This window comes from Haemaphysalis longicornis, unplaced genomic scaffold, assembly GCF_048455015.1.
Source record: "Haemaphysalis longicornis isolate Haplotype H1 unplaced genomic scaffold, Haemaphysalis longicornis Haplotype H1 scaffold_10, whole genome shotgun sequence".
NCBI lineage: Eukaryota > Metazoa > Arthropoda > Arachnida > Ixodida > Ixodidae > Haemaphysalis > Haemaphysalis longicornis.
This window is the reverse complement of record NW_027526204.1, coordinates 36,174,868-36,197,247: the sequence shown is the minus strand read 5'-3', so window position 1 is coordinate 36,197,247 and position 22,380 is coordinate 36,174,868. Positions and strand designations below refer to the sequence as shown.

Genomic DNA, 22,380 nt, shown 5'->3' with positions numbered 1-22,380 from the left:
TCTTTCCGGGTTTGTCTAGATTTATAAAACCTGCTCCTATGTCGGTTTTATCTTACGAGCCGTCTGTAAATACTACAAAATCTCTCTGCGAAATTGGTTGAGTAAGATAGGTAAAAGATATCTTATCTGCTGGATGCAGCTGCCATTTATCTACTTTGTTTCTTATTTGGTCTCCCGTAAAAGCGCGGTTTTTCCAGGTGAACATTTTTCCGGCGAAAAGTTCGTGTTTCGATTTCTTTTTTGATCGTCAGATGAATTGGTGAGACATTAGCTATGATGTTTAAGGCCGGATAGGTACTGTTTTAAATGCTTTGATAACGGTAATGAGGGTGGTTCTTTGAATACTTCTTAGTTTTTTCTCATTAGTACCGGTTTTATATACCAAATTGGAGCGGCATAAACTATGATTCTTTCTATAGCTCTGATATAAATTTGTTGTAGGTGTTTGCTGGTAAGCCCCGAGTTGTATGCTGTAAATTTTCCTAGGCTGTTTATTATTTGGTTTACTTTTTCCTTTACATAGTTAATATAAGGGATAAAACTGAGCTTGTTGTCTACATAGACGCCAAATATTTTAATTTCTTTACAGAATTTCATTTTTTTTTGTTTCCTAGTTTGATAATGGGAAGTCTTTTATTGTACTTGTCCCCTATTTCAGTGAATTTAGATTTTGTTGTGTTAAATGTAAGTTCTTTGTCTATTCCCCAGTTTTATACTATTTTGAGCGCTTGGATTGCCTTTTCTTCGATAATATCTCTTCAATTGCCTGTTATTACTAAGGTTATGTCGTCGGCAAAAGCCTGGACATATACATCGCTAGGAAATTTGCTGTTTAGGAGATCTAAAATTATGTTCCAGAGTAATGGACTTAAAGGCGACCCCTGCGGAGAGCCTGACTTGAGATAAAGGTGAATTCTTGATTTCTCCATGTTATAGATAATTTTTCTATTTTTAAAAAAGTTATGAGTCGAAATGATCAGGTTTCTTGGACACCCGGAATTTTTTAGAAAGTTTACAATGACCGATGATTTGATACAGGTAAATGCGTTCTTTATGTCTAACGAAATGACAACACATACTGCTTTATGTAATCTTGCTTGATCAATTTTCTTTTTTACTCGTTTAAGGCGATGGTTGCCGACGTGTTATGGGTAAATCCGAATTGTTTTGTACTATGGAGTTTTTTCTTGGTGAAGAAGTAATATATTCTGTCTGTAATTATTTTTTCAAGTATTTTTGCTAGTATAGAGTTGACTCTATGGGTCTATATTGGTTGGCTCCTTGGTTATCTCCTGATTTGGTATTATGATTACATTTGGTTCCTTCCACCGTGATGGAATGTATCCTGTTTTGATACATGCAGTGTAAAGATCAAGAAAGAATAATTTTTTGGTTATTATATAGACATTGTACAAACGTGGCTCGTAGGCCATCTGGTCCATGAGCTAAAGTTCTGCGTAATTCAAAAATGACTACGTTAATTTCATTTTCAGAAATAACAGTGTCACGTGAACGGATGGTGGGGTGGTCTTTACCAGCTCAGAGAAATGGACACAGGGAAGCCGTTGACGAGTTTGACATAACACACATTTAATGTACACTCGAAAAGCTCTAACGCAAAGCACTCAATAATTAAACTACACACAAACGATAAACTCACATCTCTAACTAACAATCCCAACATACAACTCAACTCTAACCTAAAAGTCTCTAGAAGAAAGTTCTACACAATTCGTTCAAATCCACTTATTCTATCACCCTATAGGTGATCTCTCTAAACCACAACTCCCTAGTTGTGTACTACGACTGCGTCACTATTGGACTGGCCTACCCCGGTCGTCGGCGCTGACATGTCGCACCCTTGCGTGGCCGCGGCTCGGTTGTAGCCGTCCTCTTCTTGCTTCGTCGGTGCCGGCGTTCGATTCGCGCGGTCACTCCTTGGACGGCGTGGGCTCCGCGCGTCCTCACTTCCTTCCTCTGTGGCTACCCCCTGGTAGCCGCTCTCGCTGGAGGTCCGTGATGCCGGCGTTCGACGCGCGCGGTCATCCCTTCGGCGGCGTGCTTCCTCGGTAGCTACCCCCTGGTAGCCGCTGCCGCTGGAGGTTCCAGGTAGGCTCGGCCCGAACGTAGCCTTTCGGGGCCGTCGAGACGAACGTCGACGGAGCGTGGACGCTGGCCGCTGGTGCCCGACCGATGCCGCTGGGGCCACGAAGACACAGGTTCGTGGTGCACCTGGGATGACGGTGCCGATGCGAAGTCGGCCCGCTCCCGCCCAGGCTCGGATGGCGTGGTCGATGGCCTGGCCGCGTCCCCCTGGCTCGTTCCGTGAAGCTCACGTGCTCCAGCCGCCTCCTGGTTGTCTTGCCTCCCGTTGTCTTGCCTCCCCCTTCTCTTTGTGAGCCCCGCTTTTATACCCTCTGGGCTCTCTCGTGGGGCACTCCCATTGGCTTCTTGCTTCTTCCCTGTCCTTATATGGTAATCTCGCCACTCGTCCCATGCATGGCCTTCCCTGATTGGCCGACCAATGCGCTGCCACCTTTGCCCATGATTCCTCGGTGCGTCGACGCTGGCGCTTGCTGATGGGTGCTCTCCTGGCGCGCACTTCAAAATTCTCGTTCCTTTGTTCTTTTCTTCTCTTTTTCGGGGTTTTCATGCATCCCCTCTCGGTGGGGTGCCCTGACACATGACAAACGGCTTCATCGCTATCGCTTTCAAGAAGAATTTCTTCTTCGTCACAAATCTTGTCGACATCGTATAACTCTCTTAATATATGTTCAACTGTTGATTCGGTTCATTTTGTTTTCCCTCCACTTTCTTTTTCCAAACTTGAAATGATGATTGGTTGGTTTACTGTTCCTCTGGCTAATTTAAAAGGTAATATGAATGGATTTTTATGAACTTGTGAACAAAGTTGTTCCCAACTTTTTCTTTTTGCTGTAGATAAGTTATCATTGTAAGCTTTGTGTTCATTATAGTACTCGCGCTTAAATTGTTCCCTGATTTCTCCTCGCGATTTTTGATACCTCCTTCTTAGTGCTCTTACTCGCTTTCTCTCGATTTCAAGTTCAACTGTCCACCACGGTTTTGGTTATTTGTGGCATGGTTTAACTTTTTTTGCTATGTTTACTTACTAATTTTTCTATTTTATCATACATTGTGTTTACAGCATTTTCTATTTCTTCTGTTGTTTTATTCCCGTTTCTAGCGGTTTCGAACAAAGTGTCCTTTTTAAATCTTCTAGGACACGTTTCTCACCTTTCAGGGTGAGACGGTACTTGGGTTTGTTAACGATATCGTATAAAAGTAAACTAATAAATTTGTGCTCACTGCTGTTGTAATCTTCGAGTACTTCCCAGTGAATAACTCCTGGTAATAGCGCTTGCCCTAAAATGTTTACGTCGATCCAACTCCTACATATCCTGTTTTCGAATGTCGGAGGTAAGTTAGGGCTATTTATAACAGAAAGGTTGTGCCTAAGGGAAAGTTCAAGTAAATCGTCACCACTTGTATCGGTTATATATCCTCCCCATTCTCTGTGTTTCGCACTCAAGTCACACAGTAGTACTACGTGGTCTGTAGAAAAATCTTGAAAGACAAGTTCTAATCGGTTTAACGCGTTTTCGAAATCGTCTCTGGGAAGGGCGTAGCAATTATAATGAATTCCTTTTCTTCCCAGTTTACCTTTGCCGCAATTATTTTTTGATCGATTATGAGCGGGAATATTTTTACATCTGGAGAATGATTTACTTGAGCGACTTTCGGGTTATTTTTGTGTGCTATGACTTGATGTGGGATAGGAAAATCTATAAACTTTCTTTTAACGTGATAAGGTTCCTGTGTTGCTGAGATGTGATTATGATTTTCGTTATGGTAAAAACTTAGCGCCTCGTTTCCTTTGGCACACCTTGCTGCGAGATTTTTCGCTGGTCCGAGTACTCTTGCTACCGGGCAAGCACCGCTGATAATGATGGTAGGTAGCTGTTCATGATGAGGATAGTGGCGCTGCAAGCAGACGATGATGCGCCACTACAGTAAAAGAGTGTCAGGTTCGGTGACAACAATAATAAACAGAAGAAGAAAGTTTTGAACCGAAACTACGTTTATGTTCTACCAAAAACCTCAATTAAATACACACAGTATGGACAGAGAAACTAAACGGCACTGGGGAACCGAAGTATAGATGGGCACTGCGATAACGCGGTATAGAAAACACTAACGAGATCCACAACCGATAAACAGTCAAAGTCTGGGAAAGAACGGCGGAGACACAGTAAGGGTTCAGTACGGGAACGGGATCGTCCTACCTCTCGTCCCGGTGTCGCAGTCGTGATGCTTTTGTGTTAAAAGGTCGAGGTGGCGTGTGGTGGCCTGGGTGGTAGCGCGCGCACCGAGCTCCCGTTGCACCGTTGTGGCGAAAGTAGCTCTCTTGGGGTGTCGCTGTCTCCTGCCCACGCACGGCGACACGACTTTCTCGCGGTGGTGAAGTTCTAGAGGTTGCAGTTGAGGAGGACCTCTTGGGGCACGGCACGGGTCTGGTCACCCGACCGCCGCGCATCCCAGTCTCGTTCCACACACCGGCTCCTTCGCCGTTCTTCACACCGCGATGCCCTCCTGCCGCCCGCCTCTGTCGCTGGCCTCTTGCGATTGGCTCGCCCGTGAGTGCGGGATAGCTGCCCCCGCAAGACGACGATGATGATGGTGTCTGGGGTTTTGAAACATACCCGCAGAGTGTGTCTGGTCCGTCGTAGCTGCCTTCGTTTTCACTTCGTGACAAAGAGGCACCTGACTACTTGACCGGGTTCTCTTGCCGCAGCCAGTGCCCAGTCTCCAAATTTTCAATCCACGGAAAGGGCCCTCTAGACTTGTGGTGGGCACGGCCACGATGATGCAAACAAACGCCCGAAGAGCCAAGATCACTCAGCCTGATGGAGGATTATTAGAACGGGGCTGACATCACGAGTATTGGCGGCCTCGGACTCAACGTCGGCGAAAGTGCAAAAGGAATGTGATAGATGCGAGCAGGTGGCTCAGTTCATTAATGCGGCTATCGAGTCGACCAAACCCGGAATAGTCACTTAGGGTAAATGGCCTAAGGGTGATAGTGGCGATGATGGGGGACCGGAAGTAGTGCAGGAAATGGTCAGCCAGTTCCGCAAGCTGATCAAGAGGCATGTCATCGGCAGCTGCAAGTGTCAAGCCCATGCTCTGTGGGAGGCGTATAAGGAAGAGCTGCCGAAGCAGTGGGTTGTTGAGGCCTTGTCCTTGATCACCTAATATCTTCCCATGCGATGAAGCAACTGGCAGGGTAACCAGTCGCCAAGTTCCCCCGTGTTCAGAAGCTGCTGCAGCCTGCTGCTCTCCGACTTGAACTTGCCCTTGCTGATCACAGCATTGAGATAGTGGTAGGGCTCTATCGGGTGCGGCCATCAAGGATGCTAGCAAGCCCGTCCGCGATGCTGTTTGGCAAGGAGGTCACAACGCTGGGAGGACGAAAACACGCCTCGACTTGCGTGAACCGTGTGTTCGCTAGATCAAAGTCCAACAAGATGGTAGTAATTCTGGGCATCACCGCGGCGGCTGCTTTGGTGTGTGAAGCTGCTTCGCGGTTCACACCGGGCTGCAACTGGCCCGCATACTCCGGTGGGACCGAATGGGCAACCAGCGGCGGTGGGCGGCCAGAATGGGCGAGGTCGGTTTACGTCACCATTTGATATCAAGACCTGCCCAGAGACAACCAGCTTCGACCCCATATGGAACTGAACATAGTTTATTCAGCCAACGTGAGCTCGCGTCAGCTCACACCTCTCGTAGGGCTCCCGGCGTCGGACACGCATGCAGGTGGTGGTGGTGGTGGTGGCCCATAAAGTGGCGCATACCCACTCAGGGGGATTGGCCAAGAAGAGTGTATTTTTTAACTAAAAAACCAGATAGGCAAAAAGGTGCAGTCGAAGAAAGAATTTAGACTATAGGTTGAAGACAGAAATAGAAGGAGAAAGAGGAGTGAGAGAGCCTGATCAGAATCATTTTAACAAGGCAGACGAGCTGTCTCTGAAATGAAGGAATGAATGGCTTGACAGACATCCCCATGGCAGTGACCTAGCTGTGTGCCTCCAAACGACAAAAGCACTGGCAAGGTTAGTGGCATTCCAAGACACCGCAGGGGAGCCTCCAGCAGTCTTCTCCGGTGATGCGAGAATCGGCGGCAAAAAAGGAAGAAATGCTCATCCGATTCAATTTCATGGCAGAAGTTGGTCACGCTACGTGGGGTGCTCTTGCTTTTGTTTTCGTCGTCTTCGTCGCGTGTTTGGCGCATCGGTCGCTGCAGTGCCTTAGCGCCAGAAATGTTGCGTAATACAGACATTTCTTTCTTCGACATGCATCGTACCCTTTTGAGGACTGACTGACCAGTTAGGATAATAATTTTGCGATACTTGTAACGTAATTTTTTAGGCTTGAGGACAGCTGACTGGGGTCAGCCCAAAAAGAGTGTTCGACTGCTTGACAAGGAAGAAGTTGATTAAGGAGGAGAAGAAGAAGAAGCGATTCAATCTATTATACAGTTTTTTCTAGCACAAGCAGCAGCACCGTCATTCTCAAATTCGAGGCAAGGAACCAACCAATCTCTTTCAAGACGGCCCCCCGCATTTCTCTTCCCAGCACATGGAGCACCAAAAACGCCAAAGTGAAGTGCTTCTTCCGTCCGAGGTGAGCTCCCCACCATGTGAAGAGGAAATCATTGACGTGTCCGCTACGAATCGCTGCACAAATGTAGGGTTTGCCTCACGCGTTTGTGACGCCTTTAATCTCATCCCTGGCCAATCCAACGCCGTAGTAATGCGTTTGCTTACCTTGCGGGTGTTCCAGCTTAATCAGCCCGTAATGCGAAAAGCATAGCGCCTCAGAAATGCCTAAGTGCGCAGTTCATTAAGGTGTCACATGTCCCTCTAAAACAGTGTAAATGGGTATCAATTGGGAGTGAATGATCGATAGCAACGCTTAAAAAAACACAAGAACAACGCTTGCCAGGACGCGTTAGCTGTACATTTGTATATAGTAGTAAAGTTTGGTTTAAAAATAGGCCGCGCATCTGCTCGCGTCGTCCCAAATAACATCAAAACACGATATTTGGTATGACTGGCTAGGAATTTGTATAAATGGCTTTCTTGTCTCATTCACCAACCTCTCACGCTGTTCCCTTCTGTGTCGGTCAGCCCATTTGGAGAGTTGCGGAGTTTAATTTCGCCGCGCTTGCGCTACTGGCGCGCCATCTGTTTGGACTGTTAGGACTTGGTGGTCGACCCACGAGCGCGATAAACCGGCGCTCGCATTTTTGGTATCTTGTGGTTAAGTTAAAGTTTTCAACGTGTTCTTCGAAACTGCAGTCGCAATAAGCAATCACGCACCCTTTTCAAAAGAACACTGTTTAACCCCAGTTATGTACCCGCCGCGGTGGCTCAGTGGCTCAGGACGCGGAATCACGCGTCGCGCCAGCGTCGGCGTCGTTCGGCGGCATAGAGTTTCATACTAATATACACTAGAGGGAAATGTGGCGCCACCGTCTAGGGGAGCCGCGCTTCGGCGAGCGTGCCGTCATGTACCGGGCAGGCACGTTCCACTTGTCCTTGGCATGGCTCACCAACAGGCTGAAAAGTTGGCTTTGGCTGCAAAAATGCAACACTATTACTGCAGAAAATTAATCGAATTTGTTCTGTTATCCAAAAGTAAAAGCTCCATAAAGATTGATTTGCCAGGGATTATTTAGAAGCTTCGTTAAAGATGAACAAAAAAACAATGTTACCCCTTTTGGCTTTAAGACGAAAAAGAAGCCATGTGGCTAATCAAGCCAAGGAGGCGAGGAACGTCGCTAGCTGCAATGGCGCCGCCCACGGCGGCACGCGAATGCAGCGCCAGATTTCCCTCTAGTATATATTAGTATGAAACTCTATGTTCGGCGGCAACGCGCGGGCCCGCAGGAGAGGGCGAGTAACCGCATGAAACCGGCGAAGTCACGTGCCAGTCGGTGCGTCGGCGGGCGTTAGTGGACACGTATGCCATCCCGTTTAAGTCTTTTATGAGCAGTTATTGTCGCTTCTTCAACTGCAATTATCCAGAATTTAGCTTTAGCCAAAAAAAATCTCCTGGCGTTTTTAATCATTGCTAAGTATGTTGGCGGGCAAATATTTAAAGGAGCCATGAAGAGAAAATACAACTTCGTTTAATTTGAAAGAACTAGGATTCAGTATCTCACTCAGCTCCATTACAGCCAGAAAAGATGTTTTTTAATGAAAAAAAAGCAAGAAGTATTTAAAAACTTTCAAATTTTGCGCCACAGTGAAGTGTTATGAGCAAGAATGACGTCATACGGGCCAACAATAAAACACAATTTTCAGTGCGTTAACTGCAAGTTAGCATTCAAGTGATGCGGTCAAATAAAACTAGAGGCCCCATTACAGACGTCCAGTCATGTGTCGTCCGGACAGGTCAGTTAGGCGGCCGCCAATCGCACAAACAAGGTTCCGTGACGTCATAGAAAAGTTGCGGGAAATTGGCTACGGGGTCGCGACTGCTTCACACATTTTCTTTCATATCTCCGTTATTTGTTCTAAGATTGCGATGACATTGGTATCATTGTTATCGGGACTAAGCAGTCTTACTAATAAACCCAATTTGCACTTTGTCTTCATGGCTCCTTTAAATGCTGAGAAATGTACTCGAGTCAGCACGGTCAAACCTGAACAAAATAAGATAGAATGATAAGCGAAGACGCACTTCGCACAACTGCTTTACTTGCTACTTGATTTAACCTTCATGTTATGCACCGCCTGCACTTTCATGAATTTAAAGTGAAAGTAAAACCAATTTCAGCGCTACCTTGAAGCTGAGGTTACCGTCGAACGTCATTTGTAGGTTAAAAGGCAAGGTACTCTGGCACCCTGTCTGAACCCTGTAAAAAAACTAATCAAACCCTCCCCGCAAAAAAAAGAGAAAACATCAAGGCTTCGTCAGGATTCGGAACACAGACTTTCAAAATAGAAGTCTGGCACTCAATCGTTCGACCGCGCCAGGAGACGAGGCCACCGCGAAGAATTTGGTACACTAACCGAGGCTGCCCACGAATAGTGTCGTGTGCAGGACCGTTCCCAGAGGGGAGGTTCGGGGGTTCGAACCCTCCCGATATCTTTTCCAGGCAGCACGTAAACAATACTTAGTGTTGCTTTCAGCAAAGCTACCCCCTTCCCAAAATCAATACCCCCCCCCCCCCGAAAAATATTTCTGGCTACAGCCCTGGTCGGGTGTGCTTTGTTGTGGTCGTATTTGAGAGATTTGAGAAATGGTAACGTTTGTTTATTGCGCACCGATCTTGCAGCCGAGGACAATAATACTACTGCTACAAGCGATGTAACCACAGCTCCCTTATTTGAATCAAAGAAAGCTATCGCACATCCCCGGCCTCCCCTGCGAAAGCCACGGTAGCTATGGAATGGAATGCGCTGCTAGAATTCTGGCGTTGATAACGCTTGTTCCTCACAGACCGATCTTGTAGACAAGCCACATTATGCTAATACTGGAATCGATGTAGCCAGAGCTTCCTTATTTAACTCACACAAAGCTATCGCAGATCCCCAATCTCCCCGATGAAAGCCGAACAAGCCACAAATGGATGAGCGCTTGCGAACAGAAATAGCTTGCAAATCGTCTCAAGGCAACCGATTACCGCAAGTTAAAAAGAAATTGATTGTTTTCTGCTGAAAGGAATGACCCCAAACCACAAGAAGGACAGGAAACCCGGACGCTGCCGCCCGCTTTAAGGTTCTCCCTCGCGCTCCGTCGACGCCGATATCTGGCGTGCGTAGACATCGGCGTCGATCTGGCGTCAGCTCGCGTCGCCATGCATTTTTGGCGACGCGCGCTGACGCGCGTCGACGCGGGACGACGTCGCCGCGTGAAAACGCCAAAAGTACGCTGCATGTGGTTGGACCTTATGGCGTTGCATTGCTGAGCACAAAAACGCGGGTTCGATTCCCGGCCGCAGCGGTTGCTTTTCTGATGGCGGCGAAAAGCAAAAACGCCCGTGTGTACGAGATTTCGGCGCACGTTAAAATACCCCAGGTGGTAAAAATTAATCCGGAGTACTCCACTTCGGCGCGCCTCATCGCCTGAATTGCGTCCGCGCGTTAAATTCTACCATCAATCAACTCCAGTTATGTATTCACGTTGGTCCTCAAATAAGCCTAATATTGTTAGGAATGACGAGACGTCAAATGGGTAAACTAGAACGAAGCAACCGTTTTATTAGTCGAAATTGTGCTTACAGAACTGAATTGACGTTTGGTTTGTCATTTCTAAGAAGGGAAAACGAAAGGAAGGACGCTGAAGGGACACGAACACGGGACCCGACGTCGAGAGAGAGCTGTGCGGCACTGCGAACGCGTTGCCGGTAGAGTTCTCTTACGTGCCTCCACGTGCCCTGTGCTGGATGCCACTCGGCACTTGCACGTACTACCCCGGCGCAGATTCTGCTGGAAGGCTAACGGATGACACGGCGCTGCTCCATTTGTCGCTGGCACTATCCGGTCTCACTAATGTAAAACACGACGGCGGAGCGTGTGGCAATATTGTTATTTGGCTGACCAACGTCCCCCCCACTAATTTTCTTGAACTATTGCCACACGGCTGAATCGAGGGAGCGACAGACAAGCAGAGAAAAATTGTGGCGTTTGAGTAGCCCAAGAAATGTCTTTAAAAGACTGTGCTTATATCACTCCATAACGATACCTTTGAAGCTGCATATTTTGATACAAGACTGCTTATAGTGACCCCACCCCCGAAAATGTCTTCCTAGCAATTACATTGTGCATAGTAATGAAGCCAACCTCAAAAGGACCAGGTGTATTAGAGAATTCTTGCGATTCAGTGCCGAATTATCAGTATTTCTGTTCAATTTCTTACACTCTGGCAAACAGTGAACAAACACGACCTTTTATTTAATTTTGCCCAATATCGGACAGGCGTGTCGCGGTTTCGAAGTCTTTGCACGGCCATAACTGTGGTATCATGATAGACATGGTATTAGCAGATTTAGTGAGCTAAATTGCAGCGCTATGGCCTTCTTTGTTAGCGAATAATTCTGCTGTCTTCTCCCTGGATTCATGTGTGTGTTCCGCCGGATGCGGATATTATGCTTGAGGGGGTAATGCCACGGTCCTTCCGGAAGCTAGTGTACGCACCTACAAGCAGTGTCATTCGTCTTGGTACCCAGGCAGGCCGATGTGTCTCACGGGGCGCTACCAGACCTAAGCAGTCGCTTACGAGGACTAGATCCGTCCGAAGGGCCGCATCAGACTTTATCTGCACTGTGGCGGTTCGTTCTTGAGTTCTCCATGTTGAGACACTATTGAGGTCTTCACCTCCCCTCCCTTCCCTTCCCCATGCGGCCTTGAGCCATCCCTTTAAATAAATGTTCGTTTGGTTCTTCGTCTTGCTAAGCTTAACTAAATTTTGAAACGACAATAATGCATACTATAAACACACACCTCATGCGCTAATAACCAGAAGCATCGCCATTGTATATACACGTCAACGTTTTTCGGTACACATTTCAAGTCCAACCGCCATGATTTCGTTCGTGGTTTCGTCAAAAAAATAAAAATTTATTAAAGCAAACTTTTTATACGAAAGGATATTGTGCACAAGGAAACTCAAATAGCGCTGCAAAAAATTGCCCGCGTATTTGCCCACTTCGGCTAGGGACGGCAGTCCGTCTGCCACCCCTGCCGCGTAAATTCATTCAATTTTCTCGCGCTCCACTGCTCCACGCCTAAGCTTCTTAGAATGCTGTGGGTGATCTCTGCAATTGATGGCTTTCACAGTGAATGCCCGCAGCTGCGGCGCCACATGACTCTGAGCTTGCTGAGCGGCAGAGGAACGAGGTTTACGCCTCAGTAATGCAGCTGTGAACTTCACATAAAGTTACTCAGTAGTGGTGTCTTTCTTCCGTTTTATTAGTGCGGTATCTTTCTCAGTAGTGCTATATTTCTCAGCCCTTCTTTCTTCGGCACATCGTCGGGCATTGAGTAGATATATCCTTCTGATGAGGAACCTTTTTCCCGCAATTGCAGGTGCAGCAATCTCCCCCAAAGTGGAAGAAGGTAGCCGCGATCTTCGTGCCAATCTGCGTACTGGCCGCGTGCCTGCACTACGCCCGTGATGACTTGAGGCTCAGCTCACACGGAAGTCGGGTGGACCGAAGCAAAGACTGGGCCCCGCACTACATGCGCAAAATGGGAAGTGCAGGAAGACCTGACGGACCTAGAGTGCTCTTGTGGTACCTACCGTATGGCCAATTTGTCTTGGGTTTTTCAAAAAATGTTACAACTCGGCGACTGACTTGCCCTCAGCAGTGCTTTGTTAGCTACAATCGCAGCACGCTGATGTCAAGCGACGCGGTCGTCTTTCACGCTAGGAGCATAAGCTTAAACGATATGCCCAAGTGGAGAGCCTCGCGACAGAAGTGGATTTTCTGGAACGGCGAGGCTCCGCCACACACCTATAACCTCAAGAAGCTAAAAGGAATTTTCAACTGGACGATGACTTACCGGTGAGTAGGTGCTCTTTTTGAAATAACGCTCCATCATTGATGTCAAAGCTCACGCCTAAGCGTACACGTTTACCCTCAAAAAGGGCACCGGTTTCCTCATCAATATTATAACAATTCATACAGCCTCTGTGGATTCAGGATGGGTGGATAGAGCCGTGGAAGCAGCAGAGAAGAGAAATAACAGAATACACATTTACACCCGTGTTTTACATGCAGCAAATACAAGGATCTAATAGATGCAGACATAGGAGAGGGTCACGTTGATAAACATAGCCAGGTATGGCGCTGATGGCTCAGTGGCCAAGGCGCTGTGCTGCTGAGCCCAAGGACGCGGGTTGGGTCCAGGCCACAGTGGCCGCTTTTTTAACTGAGGCGAAAAGCGAAAACGCCTGTATGTTGATATTCTGGCGCATGTGAGAGAACCCCAGGGGTTCGAAATTATTGCACTCCACGACGGCACGACAAACAGATAAGGCGTAGCGTGGGCTCGATAAGGCACAATCAATCATCCCATACGCAGTCAAAGGGGCCTTTTATTTATTCTTTGCAGCAGTGAGCATTTTCTAAACCGGACAGCAACACTAATGGCGGTTTCTCGTGCAGTAAGACCTTAAGGCTTTCAGCTTGAGAAGTTTTATATTCTGTGAGGGTCATTGCTTTCATAAAACCCATGTATGCCTAAATAACGGTAAAACCTTATCGTGTTTAAACTTAATATTTAGTATCAATAAGTGTGACACATAAGCGTCGCCGAGGGTACAGAAGGGTTTCCTCGCAATGGCCACATCGAAATGCTATAGCATTGGAAATGGCCTTCTATCAATCACGTTTTTCAACGACGGTCTATCAGGTTTCCCTTTCGGATTCCACACGCAGTGGCTGAAAAGAACATTGTGAGCCCATTATTGGCCGAAATTCCTCCTGGGTCCTTGTTCGTGTGTTATACTGTTGCGTGGCGGTAGGACACACGTGAGAGAAACCACGGCAGAGGTTGGATGGTCTAGTTACGTTATCTAGTTACTGAGATCTTTCTCCCGGAGCCGTGCGCACAACTAAAATACATAGAAAGCACGCGGGAATGATCTATTCAAAACCTGAATTTATAACCTGCAAAAACTTTCATATTTTCACTTTTCTGCTGGGAAGCATCACCTGGGATACGCGGGGACGGTTGCTGTATACCTCCGAACAAAACCCCAACAAGAAATACAAGGTGGGTACGGACGCAGGGCCAAGCAGTGGCCATCGCGTGGAAAATAAGATACGTTACAAGAAACGTCCGGCGCGTTCGTCGAGCGAACACGTGGCCAATTCATAATCAGTTCTTGTCGCGGGCAGCGATGAGCAGGGGGACTGACAGCCAAGAAGGCGCAAGTCGTAGACATTTCCCACGAAGCCTCTCGCTATTTCCGAGTTAAAGCGTGTGCTGTGGAACACCTTGGTCTTCGAAGACACGTAGATCCGCGGGATATCTATTTGGTGGTTCATTTATCTTACGGAAGCAAAATAAAAGGATAGTAGTTGTAGTAAAATTAGACCATTGGTCCATGCAGGGAGTGGGAACAGGAGAGTTCATGCCCTGGGGGCGACGGGGAAGTTCTTGGATTTCATTGAACCTCTTGTGGTCCGCGTTGATTCGGGTTCAGATTTTTCTGCTTCACCCTCGCCCTGAGTCAATCACGACAGGTGGGCCGGGTAAAATATTCATTCGCGAGTATACAGGACGGCTGAGGTCCCCGCTGAGACTAGTCCTAGGAGACCACTTTTAAGCGAACTAAGCGCTATTTGGTGGGGTTTTTGTGAGTCACGGTGCAGTTTTGTAGCCGTGAATATTCCGTGTTTGATGATACCAGATGACTGATGTCTTCTGGGTATACTTGAATAAGTATAGGCAGGACGCTGCATCTCACCCTTCAACCCGTCGTCCCCTCTAATTGTGGGACTAGCGGCAAATCCTTCCCTAGCAGCTCTGGTCGGACATAAATGAGTTGCAACTGCCATGGAAACGCCGCCGCCATGTTGCGCCTGAAGGCGTTGTAATTGTCATGGCAACGTTTTTACCTCGATCACAGCCGAGATACAGCGGCGGCGTGCGCGCTCCGCCGCTCTAGCCCGCCCGTGCCTCGAAACTCTTTGCCCCGCACGCTCTGCCGCCCGGCACGCCCACCGATACCTGCGTGCAGCGTTGCCGGCGCACGCCGGCGGGGCAATGAACACGACAATTAAAGTTGCACTTCAACATTTTATTAAGGGCTGGTGCTGCTGGCATCACCTGTCGTCGTCGTAATCGTCGTATCACGCAGTCACGGCACTATAACACCGTGAAACTCGTTTACGCATCGTGCTAGAACGTAAAGTATACCAAAAACACCGGGGCACTCGTTTACGCGTCGCGCTAGAGCTTCATGCATTAAATACAAGAGGCTTTTACACCAAAGCTGTATACGTCTACCGCAACAGTTCCATCTCCGGTGGCAAAAACGCCAAGGCGCCAAGAATATACTTATACACTGCATGCTTCGCCCCTCCCCAGGCTTCTCTTAAGTGTTGATGGCGTGGGATTTTTGTTTAACGTAATGAAAACACTACTGTGCGCGAAGTCGACGTGTGGCGAGAAACTCTAGTGGAATACGAAGTAGTCGGAAACTTGACATCAAGTACAGTACACATGGTTGTACAGCTCTTTACCCCTGTTGTTCAGCTTTACCTCACAAGATACGAACGAGTACCTCAACTTTTGCTAACACGAAGAGAAAAGTCCTCTTACTGCCATTCGTTCCAAAAGTGTGGGGCAACCTTTTTCTGCAATCCTCAGAACGCCGACACGAGATGTCCTACCTGCGTCTCGCACGCGAGCCTTCCAGCGCGGTTTTCCGGTAATACTCCGGCAGCAGCACCGATTATTGCGCATGCGCGTCTCTAATGGAGCAGAGGAAAAACAGATAGAGAAAAACAGCGAAAGAAGAAGCGTTTTGCCCTGCGAGCGCCGCTCCACAAGTAGCAGGTAAATCGGATGGCAACCAATAAAAAGTGACATCGGTATGGTATGGGCGTCATCGAGGAGCCTGAGGACTGTGGCATTTACGATTAATTGCAGGGGAGTATGCCGCGACGGTGCGAAATTTCTTAACGATCTCCCTAGCGCGTGGGAGCGGTACTATAGAGCTGAAATACCCCGTTCGTCAACCGGTGTCGTCGCTCCTTCTTATACTGTCGAAGCCACCTCGTTGGTAAAGTGTTGGCGACTGTGGCAACTCTTTATCAGCGCCTGTTGGGTTTGGAAATATGCAGCCTCGTGTGCGACCCCGTGAGCCTCCAAATAGCGAAGGCGACCGCTCATATGGCCCGGTACAGAGCCAATGCGGTCTTCGGTTTCAAAGCAAATATGCATTAATATTGTCGAGTGGTTTCGCCGACCCGGTATTTCCCCCATTTGGCCGGAGCTGCGCTGTGCCCTTGGCAATGCACCACGTGACTCGCTGCAGCGAGTTCCGCTGCCGCCGCTCCCGACTTGGGGCATGAACTCTACACTATGGTCCCTAGAAATACTTCTAGGGACCATATCTACACCTTTGGTTGGCCGCCTGACTACGTGAGTCGTCACGCGCGTACAAGACTGGCTATGGATCAGAGCGATTCCGGACCGTCTGCTCTTAGCGTCGCGGGGGAGCTGGCATCGGCAAGCGCGGTTCCTGACCGTTCGGCTCGGAAAACGCCGGAACCGGGACTAAAACCTTAGACAAAGGCAGGCTTTGGACCAATAGTATGATGTTCATGTTTCCACGCAAGCAACAGTAATTGCCAAGCCCAGGCATGACACATTATCAGTGGCCAATGTGTTCTAGCTTGGCAATAGCTCCGCGCCATTATTGGCTGGTGTTTGGGAAAGGGGACAAGCCAACAAATGGCCAAGCTCCGGAAGGCCAATATTTCACAACGCTTGGCCCAGTATGTTGCCATGATAATGCCTACGTGTGGACCCAACACTATATTCATGCACATTTTTGGCTTTGTGGCCAGTCCTTATGGCTAATGCCTATTCTATGATTTGCCTCGGGGCACGATTTCTGCTTTACACATGGCATTACACACGAAATTATTTAATGCGCACTCGTTGAATAATTTCCTGTACAATGAAATGAATTAAACAAATCTGGCCGCAAGGCACAATAAACAAGCTGAATCAACTTTGCGAAGGAATTACATGACTTGCCAAAACCAATTGGGCAACACAACACACCAGGTCCCCTTGCGAGCTTTTTTTTATTATGCGCACCAAATTTACAAAGAGAAACCTGGCTTAACAGTGGCAAGAATAGGAAATAAGTTTGTTCAAAACACAAACACGAAAGCAAGCACAGACACAACAGTGCAGAAAAAAATTTAAAAACCGCCGCTCATGAAGCACGAACCCATCTATGCTTTGTTTAACTGCTTGCGATGCCTAGAAAACAGACGCATTAGCTAAATGAACGCAAGACCCTCCTCCCCAGTAATTCCCCGACCTGGCAAGATCACAATATGTCGTTGAATAGGACTATTGTAGAATAGTCCAGCTTGGAAGGCTTCTTCTCTCTGCTGTATCCGCCACTTGTCCACAGGAGACACCTTCACGTTGTACCACCTGTAACGAGTAAAACAATCGTTCTATACAATGCTAAATGCAGTGTACTTTCTAAATACAGCACCTAGCACCATCTTTAACTTATGCACATGTGAAAATATGCCGAAACTTTTAGCTTGTTAACAATCGCTATGAAACATGAAACGTATCGCACTATTTATTTTTCACTGCTGCGTTTTACGCTAGCAGTTAGTTCGCTCGTTCTTGAGAAAACAGTCAGGAATTTCACCGGAAATGGGCTTTACACTTAATGCAGTTGCACAAGGTAATGATGAAAAAAGTCGAATAGAACAAGCAACATGCCAGCGGTTCCGGAAAATTTTGTTGTGGATACTGTAGCCACATCAATAAATAATCGCGACAGAAATATCCTGCCGTCAACGTTTTATTAGCGCAACTTTTGCTTTCTAACAACAAAGGATCACATAATACAACGCAACACACTACACAGTGGGTTGGGAACGCACGAACGCTCACGTTTTTTTTTTTTGCAAGGAATCTATGCCAACTTGGAGGTAGATGAGACCTCAACCTTGTCACCTTTAAATGCGTTTAATTTAATGGGGTAACCAAATAAAGCTACACCTCCTAGCGACGCTAAAAACCTGACTATTTGAACTAATTGGGTATTAAACTGGTTCGGTGTTGCAGTCTCGTCGCTCACTTCTGTCTTCTCACGAAGACGCGCCAGATGCGAACGGAACTGAAGGGGAAGCCCAGGGGCAGTGTAATTACTTTGTCGCTCGACAATACGTTTTCGTTGCTCAAGAAAATAATGAAACGAAAGCTTCATTTATAGGTAGTTTAATGAAGCCAGCTTAATACATCCGTAACTCTTATACTGCACACGAGTCTTCCTACAACACATGCTGAACGTCGTGAAGGTGCAGTGGGAGCACGGCCGCCTGTTCGGAAAACACAAAGACGCAAACAGGATAGCTATAACTGGCGCCACACAAATGAAAGTTCATGTATGAGACCGCATAATTCTTCACGAGAACCAACATCACTCAGCAGCACTCACGCGCTGCAATTGTTATAAACGACAGATGAAGTTTTGGCGGGAACGAGCACGAGCTCTCCCGCACCGCGCAAGGAAACATGGACTGGGGACTCAAGTTTGCAGCGGAAGGCCGCAGCAGGCCAACGATGTCATTCCACCAGTCAGGCATATCTCAAACACAGCCACCGTCACTTAAACGCACCCGACAGACACGTACAGGAGCACTAGGGAGGTTTAAATGCCACAACAGAGACGCAGACGTCGGAGTGACGCGTCCGTCCAACAGCCCAGCCGCAGAGAAAAACAACGCGAACAGGCACAGCGCTCAAGTAGTCCGACGGACACCGTTGCGCTAGGAAACACAAATGACCCATTCCTAGAGAACGTGTAACACTATCTTGCACGCTATTTTGAATACGGTGCAGTTTAGTTTGAGTACGCTTCGTTTCGTGGCACGGTGCTGTGGCTCGTTAGAAAACTACTTTTTGCTGCATTCTTGCCTGTTCACCGTTCTAACCGTCGTGTTTGCACACGCCACGCACACGGCAAGCGCGTGTCCAAAATTCGCTTTTATCGGCCTGATAACGCTCGGCCTCCGATGGGCTTTCCGTGTGAAGTTACATCCGGTCGCGGTTCGCTTGGCGCTCAATCAATCTGTCAGCCGAATTACCAATGAGTGGCCGAAAGCTCGGAAGCCAATGGTGATTCATGAAGCTTCCAAACATTGCCAACCGGCCTCTGCTGCTTGGGCAAAGACGACGCCGTTGACTGGCAGGCAAAACAAGTTTATTGAAGCGAACCTGTGCTCCTCTAACGACTCAACGAATACACAGGCGGCAAACCAGCAGTCAACCAAATGACGTGCGCAGACTGGTGTCGGCGAATCGAATATCGCGGCGTCTGCTCTGCGGGTATTTATCTTTCGGCGCGGGTTTGTGACACCGTGGCATTACATCGAGAGCACTGTAGACCAAAGAAGATTATTCTAGCCCGGTGACGTTACTTCAAAACACTCTCCGTATCAAAAGAAAACAAGTGCGGCAAGCAAAATATTCAGTAAACACGCGCTTCACTTGGCATACCGATAACGCTGGCCGGCACCGCCGGGCGGTAAAAATAAAACATGAACAAACCCAACGCATGTTTACCTTCAATATGATTTAGTGGTAAATCAAATGTTAGACAAGTGAAACTGAAGCCAAACCAGGGTAAGCCAAACTTTCGTTTTGCACGTCCAGGGTTATTCCAGCAGCGCCAAAGTGATTTTTATCCCGTTGTCGGATATGCGCTTAGTACAGGGGAAAATTGTCCGATTTGCCTTAGGATTAGTGGAGCCGGTCGTATTTTTATCGCCCCACTAAAAGAAGAAGGCCAACAGCCCAGTTTTCCTTCGCACTTTTTTCAGCGAAACCGCAATTCTCGCCAGGGCTCCTCCTGTTCACGGCCATGTGGCACGTTCCTATAGAGTATCGCAAGAATCTGTAAATGCAAATTCGCAAGTATTTCGAATATACTTCCATAGGAGAGCCAGCCGATATATGTACATCTGCTCGTTCAATAACGACGACTGTGGTATTGGAGGACGAATAGGATATCTACACAGGTGACTGCCTCAATCTTCACTCCGGGCAATCCCTGTTTGACGTGCTATATCGATCACAAAGAACCTCTTGTGTCTTGACATTATGCTTCTGTGTGAGAAGGGTTAAGACACCCAGCAACACTTAGCATCGACTACTATGAATGTATTTTGGGGTAACGTCTATTGTCCCAGCATTCTCCTCCCTCAAGAACTATGAAAAATCCCTTGACTATCACCGAAATTACGCACGATGAGAAATCGTGCAAAGTTGTTCCCTCTCAACTCGAGCGCGGACAACGCGATGAAAGCTTCTCTCTCTCTCCAGGAGGCGCGGACTGCTCGCGGAGATCTCTTCGGCGGCCTTGGATATATCATATGTCGGGGAGTTTTCCTCTTTGCTCCCCAACGTGGAGGGCTGTATTTCCTGTTTGGTTCCACAAAATATTGGCACGTCTGCCTGCTAGCAAGCAAGCGCTCAGGCTGCTAGGGCGTTTTGAAGCAATAAATGCATTTTGTCTCGTGGTGTCGTTGAAAGGGAAGTATTGAGTACTTCACTCAAACTCCGCGCGCACATAAAACGCAAAATAAATGCCAAAACACAAATGTACTGATCAGGCACCGAAGATGTTGGTACACAGCGCCGACGACGGCGGATCGTCACAGAAAAATCCGAGAAATAAGCCGCGAAGATGACCAGCGACAGCCAATAATACAGCCATGGCCGCAAGTCGTCGTTTAGGCTATGCCAGGGGAGCACAATGAGGAGAATTGAAGAGAGCGCGCTAGGTTTTTCCACGTTTTCTCAGCGATCGCTGATCAGTTCACGCTAACAGCCATCAACGCAATCTAACCACCAGCATCGTTTTCATGATGCATAATCACTGATAGTCCTCGAAATAAAGTTTATTCTCTCTCTCTCTCTCTCTCTCTCTCTCTCTCTCTCTCTCTCTCTCTCTCTCTCTCTCTCTCTCTCTCTCTCTCTCTCTCTCTCTCTCTCTCTCTCTCTCAGCGATTTACGCGCTTACCGCTTCACGCGCACGTGTAATATTTGGCTCACGTATTCCTTGCAGCGTAATCGAAACGCCGCGCAGGTTTACTTGCAGTGCCATAACTTTGCACTGTACTGCAGGGTCCCTTTATTAATTTATGTTGCACTACAAATAGGATACTGCGAATTATTATGGTGCGCAAAATTTTCGACTCCACTTCATTACTTTTTTCTCTTTCTTTGAAGGTCAGACTCGGACATCTTAGACCCAAACGGGGCTACTGAAGAACGCAAGACAAAGCAGAGCTTTGAATATAAGGAGATGTTGAAGAGATGGCGACACAAGACACGGATGGCCGTTTGGGCTGTCAGCCATTGCGGAACACCGAGCCGTAGGGAGCACTTAGTGAAACAGCTTCAGAAGTACATCGGCGTCGACGTGTACGGCGGCTGCGGGAACCTCAAGTGCCCCAGAGAAAACAGAACCACGTGTTACGAAATGTTCGCGAAGAAATACTTCTTCTACCTTTCTTTTGAGAACTCGATCTGCAGAGAATACGTAACCGAGAAATTCTTCAATGTTCTGGAACACGACATCGTTCCGGTGGTCCTTGGGGGAGCCAACTACACTGCGATTGCTCCTCCGGATTCTTTCATTGACGCGCTAAGCTTTAGGTCCCCTAAACACCTTGCCGAATACTTGAAAAGAGTAGCCGGTGACTTTCAGCTGTATGCCAAATATCTCCGCTGGAAGAATAGGCAACCGGTCGGGCGGTTGCCAGCCCCGTTCTGCGACCTCTGTAACAAGCTCCGCGGCCCATCTTTCCGGCAAACAACGGTGGTGGCAGACTTGTTTCACTGGTGGAATACAATGGCTCATTGTTGGTCCTGGAATTTTACTAAGTGAAATAAAGTTCATGTGGTCTCATCGTAAAAGAAACTTACAGTTGCATCTTTATTCTCTTTTCTTGAGTCTAAAACATTCTCCATATTGCCCCGTGGCATTATGTCACGAGGAGACGAGGAAGAGCGGAGTAGGGTATGCGCCGCTGTGGGCCCGATGAAGGACGACGAAGAGCTGTGTGTGGGGCGTGCTGCCTGGGCGAACGCTCTGCAACAGCTGCCTTGTAAATAATGTAAATAGGTCATCTGGTACTGTAAATAGATCGCGTCGTCATCCTCCATGGTTCGCCTCATTCCTTCTGCCGCCACGTAACAATATGTATGCTTCGCATGAACGTGTGTCAGAACACTCATGTGTAAAGACGAAAAATTCCGCTGACAGCATCCAATGCGTATCCGCAACGCGGTTGAAGATGATGGTCTAAACGTATACTGTTCTCGGCGCCGAACTAATTAGGAAAGCTGCGTAGAGTGGTAGATTTGAGGTTGGCAGATGTAGCTACACCCCAGCTAGCACAAAAAGGTTACAAAACGTATATGCTGCGTGTACGAGGCAACAAAGTGCTACAAAACGACTCGGAAAAGACGCCCGCCATTTTGACGATGTCTTCTATCTCTGCTAATGTCCGGCTGGCTCAACCTTGTCTACACGATGTAAATCCGGTTTTGTGAACGTCGACAA

General features: G+C 47.7%; 1 protein-coding gene across 1 annotated transcript; it reads left to right on the top strand.

The window, feature by feature from the left end:
• Positions 1 to 5,136: 5,136 nt before the first annotated feature.
• Positions 5,137 to 21,702, top strand: LOC144159787 (alpha-(1,3)-fucosyltransferase C-like). The gene is made up of 5 exons (XM_077691473.1): positions 5,137 to 5,240; positions 5,390 to 5,585; positions 6,658 to 6,705; positions 12,120 to 12,598; positions 21,042 to 21,702. The coding sequence occupies exons 1-5, from the start codon at positions 5,137 to 5,139 to the stop codon at positions 21,700 to 21,702; spliced, it is 1,488 nt and encodes a 495-aa protein (XP_077547599.1).
• Positions 21,703 to 22,380: the final 678 nt, after the last annotated feature.

What these genes read in the sequence shown, in the direction of transcription:
- LOC144159787 (XM_077691473.1), top strand. Translation starts at nt 5,137, where the DNA reads ATGGTCAGCCAGTTCCGCAAGCTGATCAAGAGGCATGTCATCGGCAGC. An exon ending in TCACCGCGGCGGCTGCTTTG is followed by an intron (nt 5,586 to 6,657) that starts GTGTGTGAAGCT and finishes TTCTCTTCCCAG; the next exon opens with CACATGGAGCACCAAAAACG. An exon ending in AACTGGACGATGACTTACCG is followed by an intron (nt 12,599 to 21,041) that starts GTGAGTAGGTGC and finishes CTTTCTTTGAAG; the next exon opens with GTCAGACTCGGACATCTTAG.